The 8,875-nt window shown below is 37.6% G+C and overlaps 1 protein-coding gene across 1 annotated transcript; it reads left to right on the top strand.

Annotated features, from left to right (window-relative positions):
• The first annotated feature begins 643 nt into the window (after positions 1-643).
• LOC119538111 (olfactory receptor 5AN1-like) lies at positions 644-1,582 on the top strand. The gene has a single exon (XM_037840853.1). It carries the CDS (start codon positions 644-646, stop codon positions 1,580-1,582), a length of 939 nt encoding a protein of 312 aa, XP_037696781.1.
• Positions 1,583-8,875: the final 7,293 nt, after the last annotated feature.

Here is an 8,875-nt window from a genome sequence, read left to right as displayed (position 1 = left end):
ACTAGTTTCTGCCATATCAAATTTATCAAAATCAAAATTTTGATGTTATTTTTCAGTCAAGTTGGTAGATGTGTTAAAAATATGTTTAATACATATATTATATATTACACAAATTATGTATTATGAGTCATATTTGTAAAGTGTCATGAAGAGGAATAACAATTCTTAAAAGTGAAAGAACATATTTAAAAATCTCATTGACAATATAGAACAGATAGTCTATTTTGAAATAATTCTAGGAAAATGCCACTTATACTTTTACTATTATAAAAGAAGCTATATATTGAATTAATAGAGGTCTTTAAAGAACTATTAATATAACAATTGGACTTTATGTTATGTTTAATAATCATAGCATATCTGATAGTAGTTTTAGAGCTTCCACTAAAAATTTTAAAGTTCACTACTAATTCTCATGAGAGCACAAAAATTAATTTGTACTTTGACACACTCAGTAGCAACTTCTTGAATACTTTGAGGTGAAAAGATGGATTTTTTTTCACCAGAAAGGTATCAAAGTATTTGTTTTCAAGTGTTAATTGGAGGAAAATTCTAGCACATATGAAAATGATAATCGCTTCATTTCTCCTGGCTCAGCAATGTAGTCCCTTGTCTCCTTTCTGATTTCAGAAGCAGTGAGGCAATGATTGGAGGAGGAAATATTACAGGAATCACCCACTTCATTCTCTTGGGATTCTCAGATTTTCCCAGGATCTTAGCAGTGCTCTTTGTTATATTCCTGCTGATCTACATTACAACTGTGACCTGGAACCTGTGCCTCATCATCTTAATAAGGATGGATTCCCACCTCCACACACCCATGTACTTCTTCCTCAGTAACCTGTCCTTCATAGATATCTGCTATGTTACCTCCACAGCCCCAAAGATGCTCTCCAACTTCTTTCAGAAGCAGCAAACAATCACCTTTGTTGGCTGCATTGTCCAGTACTTCCTCATTTCAACCATGGGACTGAGTGAGTGTTGTCTCCTGACAGCCATGGCTTATGACCGATATGCTGCCATTTGTAAGCCGCTGCTCTATTCATCCGTCATGTCTCCCAGCCTCTGTGGTTGGATGGCACTGGGAGTCTATATGGCTGGGCTCTCTGGTTCTTTATCCCAACTGTGTGCCTTGCTTCAGCTCCACTTCTGTGGGCCAAATGTTATCAAACACTTCTTTTGTGACATGCCTCAATTGTTAAACTTGTCCTGCACTGACACAGTTTTCATACAGATCATGGTTGCTATATTAACAGTGACCTATGGGATAGCAAATGTTATAATCATCATGCTATCCTATGGTTATATTATCATCTCCATTATGAAGATCACTTCACTGAAAGGCAGGTCCAAGGCTTTCAACACCTGTGCTTCTCATATGACCACTGTTTCCATCTTCTATACATCTGTTATCTATGTCTATTTGAGTTCCAGCTATGGTGTTTCCTCCAGCTTAAACAGATTTGCATCAGTCTTTTACACTGTGGTCATTCCCATGTTGAATCCAGTGATTTACAGCCTGAGGAACAGAGAGATTAAAGATGCCTTGATGAGGTTACAAAAGAAGAGATGGCACTGCTAATGACACAGATTGTGAGTTGTGTGACAAATTTGGCAAGTCAGAATCAATCAACTTCACCTACGATAATATGAACACAAATAGAAATTGATAAAATTTATATTGTTTGTATATAATGACATAATTTGCCTTATGGATAATATGCCATTATGGCCCAGAAGCTGAAGCAGTGCCACCGAAATATCTTATGTTTGTATCTTGGAGGTTCATGTTTACCCTGCTTTTGGGGTAGACACTTTACTTATTAATCTAACCCTAATGTGAAACAGAAAGTATAGAAACTTTTGCTTCTGAAATTAGGGCCCTTTCAACCTCAGGCCTCTTTGCCTACCGATTGGTGGTTCCAGAGTCCTTCGGGAGTCTACAAAACTTATCAAGTAAATATACTGATGCAGCATAATCCAGACATGGGGTGACTATTGATTATTTTGTGTTTGTGACCAGATGGAAAGAACAAAGCTATGCAATTGGCCTGTTTGTGCTTCCTGGGAAGACCAGTCTTCAATAGCTAAGGTTTGTCTAAGATTCTTTCAGTGCTAATCATCTAGTATGTTTTTGGTCATTGCTACATCTCCATCAGCCATGGCCTAGGGAGGGGAATGTGATTTAATTCATGAAGGAAGATGGAAAGTGGGGTGTGATCCCTTGGTATCATTGACTTCCTAATTGGATAATATAATCTTCACATCCATAGTTCAGTGGGAATTATAACTGGAGTTGATATTCAAAGTTCATGTCATATCCTATAGTAATAGCTGAAATATTGGCACTATATCCTCTATTTTTGTCCCCATTAAAAGAAAATTTAAGCTTATGTGACATAACTTATGGTATCACAATATTTGATCATTTCTGATATTTAAAATTTCTGTGCAAGGTTTGTGTGAAGAGATAGATTTTTCATATGTAAGAATTCATTGCAGTAGAGTCACTGAATAGATTTACTGATTATTCAATGCTGCAGGAACTAAGAACTAGTATAGAAAATGTTATATTTCTTTCTTACTATCTGTGCTCTAGGTTCTGTGTCCTGAAGATTTGTGGGTTTATGGGTTGATAAAATGAATTGAATAAAATGACTGTTACTTAATGCTGATATTTTCCAGGAAGCTCAGCAAAAGATAAATAGATAATGGTAGATGGGATTCTCAACTCTGGCCAGTTACCCATATTTGAAATCTTAAGGTGAAATAAAACTTGTCATTCCAACTTTCTGTTTAAAAAGAGGGAGATGATATCTTACAAAACTGGCTATTAATTTGCTATATTTCCAAGAGTTGACCAAGCTGATCTAAAAGAGGGGTCACCATATTACTTATTATCTTTGTGAATCACTGGATTCTTAATGTTGTCTTGGGCCTCAATTTTGACAAGTCACATGGATCATTCTGTTTAAGTAAGAATAGTAAATGAAGAGGTATTAGAGGCATTTGCAAAATTTGTATTCATTGGCACATGGCCAGGAATGAGAGAAGAAGGTTGTGGACTCTATGGAAGAGAATATTAGATTTTTCCCTACACCAAGGACACAGGGCAACATGAATAAAGGATATGTACCCCCAGTCCAGGCCTAGGTGTATATTTTGTAGCATTGGTCTCTAGAAAGGTGTCAGAATGTATGAGAAGTCTGTTTCTAGAGAGTCCTTAGGACCTGCTTGATGTTAGTGGTGGATATTTCCCTAATATTGCACAGATCCATGTCTGAAGGTGTCAGATGAGCTAAGGGAGGTTATGAATAGAAACTGGTGGTCAGAATGTTAAGTTAACCTTCCAGGAGCTGCTGAAGATGAATATTTTCCCTGGTTACTCCTTCTCAAGAACTGCCTTCATGGGCTGCTATTGAGAACTGCTATTTAGAAGTATGGATGGGAATTCTCATAAAGTAATATTTTAATAGAAAAAAAATGAGGAAAATTAAAACATGAGTACATGCAATTTTCCATGAAGAACATTTAGACTAGTGATATGTTCCAGATTCCACTTGTAGCTCACATCTTTAACAAAGGCCAGCCTATGGGATTGAAAAGATGCTTTAACTTGATCAGAGTAATTAAACAAAGATATGGCCATATAATATATATTGGGGTGCATTATGGTAGTCATCATTAAGTTTTTTTTAGATAAGTGCATCAAGATGTGGGCAAAAATTGAAAGAAAAATAAGAAAGTCTTCTTATCCTCATATATAGTTAGAGGCCAGACCATACATGAATCAATAATATATTCTACATTTTAAGGGTGTTCAGTGCAAGGAGACTGAAGCAGATCTGCAAGCTGAGGGGGTTGAGGAGAATGAGAGGTCAGGACAATCAGCAAGGGCTTAGTGGTCAGTTCTTTCAAGAGGAGGAATTTAAACTGGTTTTGCAGATTAATTTTAGAAAGAAGAAGAGCATTCTAAGTAGGTGAAGTAAGAAGCAAAGTGGAGTGGGTTGAATGTAATATCGGGAGCCAAGAAAATTAAAAAGTGTTGTTTGGGTCATACCATAAAATTTTACCTTGACTTTTTGTGTAACCAATTCAGATATTTCCCTTGCATTTAGTTGAGGATAAAAGAACCTAAATCAATGAGAGCCTTTGGGTGAGTGCTTTTCGAAGGAATAAAGGGCAGAATAAATGAACAGTGTCCATTAAAGTTCATCGCATTATTTATGCACACTTTTTTCCCCAAACATACTGTGAACAATCACTCCAAAAATGGCCCCAATTTATATGTGCCTCTCTACATCCACATATTGGGTGGTTCCCTCCCACACTGACTCAGATATTAGCCATGTGACTTGCTTTGGTCAAATGGATGTTAGCATATATGACTCATGCAGAGGCTTGAAAATTACTTGTGCATTGGGACTTGCCTGCTTGCTTCCCATGGTTCCCCAAAGCATCATGTGAAAGAACCCAGGCTAGCTTAATGGATGTTGAGAATCATGTGACCAAGTCAGCACCCCCATTACCCTAGCCCTCCGACAGACAACCCAAAGAAACAGAGCTGTCTCGGCCATCTGCAACGGAACCATGAGTGAGGCTGAGACAGGCAGAATAGTCCACCTGATCTTAGTCAAATGGCCAACAGAACGGTGAGCTAAATAAATGATTCTTTTAAGCCACTAAATTTGCATGGTTTGTTTTACAGTAAAATATAATTGCTGCACACGCATTTTCAAAAATGCTCATAGATACCCCAAATGCTACCACTTTCTCATCAAAAGGGGTAACCTTTGTGTCATCAAATTGTCACACTGAACAACAAATCTGGGATTCAGGAAGACATGAAGTCCTCTCCTCAAAATGATAAAAAGTTTTCAAATTTAAAATTTTGCATATTTAGTCTATGGCAGATTATCTAGAGTGTAGTGAGCAATCCTTTGGACTGAGTAGAAAATCTTTGAAAGGAAAACTGTGAAAATCTGATGGAAGGCATTGAATGACTCTGAAGTCAGCCAAGCACTGGGGACATCACCCCAGAAAGAAGGGAGTCTACTTGACAGTAGTGCTTTCTTTCCCCTTGGAACATTTTTTTTTTTTTTTATTCACAGTCTTCAGCTGAGATACTGAGAAGATTAGAAGCTTTTTTCACTCATTGGGCAGGTGGATAAAAAGTAGAACACAGGGACCACATGTTAAGGATGGCATAAAAACAAGACAGAAGGAGCGTGGGTCACTAATGAACATGGCACTGCCTTATCAGTCCTCAACTGCCTATGTTCATGTGTGAAAAATATAATTTATTCCTTTTTAATTTGTGATTTTCTCTCAGTTGTAGCTGAGCTTAGTTTTAACTAATATGGTATCTTCTACTTCATTTTTTTCAGGACAGAACTAGGAATTGTGATTACTGTATTTAGCCTGGGGTGAGAACTACCCCTCTGGATAGGAAGTGAGGTGTCCCCTCAAGGGAATAAATGCTCCCAAATCATGCAAAATCTTGGAAGTAAATAGACATCAAATTAAAATGGTGAAATTGAGGAGAATTTAAATAAAGGATTATTTAAATGGCTTGGGCAGGAGTGGATATAGTGACAGTTGAGAGCAATTATTAAATCCAAGTCTGAATGGTCAAGGGGAGGGACAGTTTCGTGAACATTGCAGAGAAAGCTGATGGGCAGTGTGACCTTCTCAGTCACCCCATGTGGACAAAGCAAGATGAAGCCACCAAAATGAATACCCTGCCTTCAGGCTCCTCCCATCCTCTGCTCTTTCAGAGCCTCTCACCTGGAGGGAAACAGTCAGGGAGCTCATTGACCTGTGGCTATTTTGGTCTCCCAGGGTTCAAAGTAGGATGGAGGAAGATGGAGAGTGGATTTGAAGGGGCAGTTGGGGAATATCCACCTCCCTCCCATTGTCAGTGATCAATCCAAGGTAGGGCAGGAGCAGGCATCCTATACTTCCACAGTCAAGAGAGTTAGTGCTTCTTTAACTTTTGCATCATGGTTTTCTCACTTGCCTCACTCTACTCCTGGACCCAAATATGAAAACAGAAATAAAAATTCAGTTGTTAGTTTCAGAGTTTTGGCAGTAGTGATGAAATGGATTCTTTTATTTGGGCCTAAGACATTTGAGTCCTAAACACTTGGCAAGAGAGAGTTATGCCAGAGAGTCCCATAGAAGAGAAGAATGCTGGCATGTGCTACCTGGATGTAGCCCAAGACCAAGGATACAATGGCTGTTTTCAGACCTTGGGGGTGAGCATGGCCTTCAGAAGTGAGATCACTCATGTCTCATCTCCACTTTTTGGTTACTTGTGAAGTAGAAACATTTTTTGTTCTTGGACTAGCTTTCAGTATTTTTGGTAATTGTAATTCAACTGTTCAGAGTTAAGGAAGTAAAAATGTACAAGATGAGGAAATGCTGAGAGAAGGTAAGTAAAAATGCAATAAGGGACACAGTATCTGAATATGATGACAGCAACAACCAGGAAAGAGCAGGAAGACACATGAGGGGAGTAGAGAGGGGAATCTATAAATGTATATATTTAGGGTACATAGTAGATCTCTATAAATATTGGATTTATAGACTCATTCAATATGGGGCTGGTGAGTTCAAGGACATAAGGACTCTATTTAAAATATTTATTTGAATCAAAATACTTATCTATTGGGAATGACACCATGAAAAAACTGTGACATGATCATAAAATATCATATTGTGTAGCTCTTAAAATGAGATTAGTGAAGCATTTGTAAATTAATGGAGACAAGCTCATAGTATATTATATGAGAAAAAACAGTAGTTCAGATTGTATGACATCAAATTTGTATAAACATGCACTTGGAAAATCTGAAGAGAAATAATCATGCTAGCTTTTTCTGAACACTAATAATATGGTTCAACACTGACTATTTCCCAAGTTCTTTGTTGTTATGAATTCAACCTTAATCCCAAAAACCAAATTGAAGTTGTTATCCATAATAAAGCTAAAGGTCCCACATACTTCTCAAGTCTGAAAAGAAACATTGGAACTTCATGTGATTAGGTCTTACAGAGCATGTACTGTTTAAGAGTCAGAACTTGACTTTGAACCCAGGCTCTGCCACTGACTAGTGAGTGGCCTTGGACAAGTTACTTAAGCCTCTATGTCTCAGTTTTCACATCTGCAAAATGAACCTAATAATAGGACCTGTCATCCAGGCTATTGTAGGATTAAGTGAATATCCGTAAAGTGCTCAGGCCAATGTATGCACAGGACAAGCATTATACCAATAATTGTTAATTAGATCTTGAGGGGCTCATGAAAGGACAGAGAAATGGAACCACCTGAGAAAATTTATGACTACTTTCCTTCATGCAACACCCCAGAGAATAATTATCAGGAAAGGCTGTTTTCTATTAGATGTTTCTTCTCCCTCCTCAGTGACCCCAAGGATACATTAAGAGAATCTCTAACTGGAGTCACGTCTCCTGAAAGAGCTCTAAGCTCTTCTGAGAAAAAAGAACAGGTCTGCAGTACAGGATCAATAAAAGGCAGCAGTGTGGACATACCCCCTACCCCACCCCAATTTAACTGAGCTTAGAATCAAGAGTATCTGGGTAGGTAACCTTGGCTCTAATTTGCCTTTAGAGTCTCCAATTCACCATCACACCTCCTCTCTCCATCCCATTTGGTAGTGTTACCTGTCGATCCCTCTTTACCTCTTTATGACCTCATTACCTATCGATCCCTCTTTTTGCTTTTATTAGCCTCAACATTGAAAGATTTACCTACAAAATTACTTCAAATAGCATTAATAATAATGTTAATAATAATCATAGCAAAATTATTAGCATAAAATAAACTCATTATAACAACTATTATTCAAGAGCCTGCCCTGTGGCAGGAAATACATTAGGCAATATTCCTTTATTAACTAAGGGAACACAATAGCATTATGAGGTGGATATTATCTATTATTATAAGACGAAAATGAGCCCCCAAGGGATTAAGTAATTTAGCAAAAAGACATTCAGTGATAAGTGGTAGAATTTAACAACTCACTAATTAATTTTCCCACTTTTATAAATCAAAGAAAATCAACATATCCCAGTCTGAATTACAGAAACCACAGTGAATTGCTATTATTCACAGGCAACATAATTTGATGGCATAATTTCTTTGCATTGTATAAAGTAGGACTTTTGATGAGGTTAATTCCATTTAGGTGTGGCCCACCTAAATCAGGATGAGCTTTAATCCTGTTACTGGAGACCTTTATAAGCTGAATGAAATTCAGACAGAGAGAAAGCCATGGAAGCAAGAAGCTGAAATATAATACAAGCTAAAAGAGAATGGAGAGGCCAAGAGAGGCCACCATGTGCCTTGCCATTAAAAAAAGCAAAGGTTCAAAGATCCTCGCCACCAACTACAGAACACTAGTCTTTGGAAGACAGCATTGCTTTGATGATGCCTTGATTTGGCTTGCTCCCAACTCAATCTGTGAGCAAATAAATTCCCATTGTAAACCTGAACCATTTCATGGTATTTTCTTGAGCAGCCTAGGAAACTAAAACAGATTTTGGTACTGAAAGTAGTGTGTTACTATTACAAAATACCTAAAAATGTGGAAAAAACTTTGAAATTGGGTAATGGGTAGAGGCTGGAAGAATTGGCAGGTGTTTAAAAGATAAGGCCTAGATCATCTGAAGAGACTGTTGGTAGAAATAGGGATGCTAAAGGTACTTCCAAGGGGTCCTTAGAAGAAAATGAGGAATACATTATTGGAAACTAGAAGAAAGGCTATTCTTGTTTTCAAGTGGCAGAGAACTTCGCAAAATTGAGCTCTGATATTAGATGAAAGACAGAACTTGAAAGCAATGAACTTGTGTA

Source organism: Choloepus didactylus, chromosome 6 (assembly GCF_015220235.1).
Source record: "Choloepus didactylus isolate mChoDid1 chromosome 6, mChoDid1.pri, whole genome shotgun sequence".
Classification (NCBI taxonomy): Eukaryota; Metazoa; Chordata; class Mammalia; order Pilosa; family Megalonychidae; genus Choloepus; species Choloepus didactylus.
The sequence above is the reverse complement of the archived record's forward strand: the minus strand, read 5'-3'. Positions and strand labels throughout refer to the sequence as shown.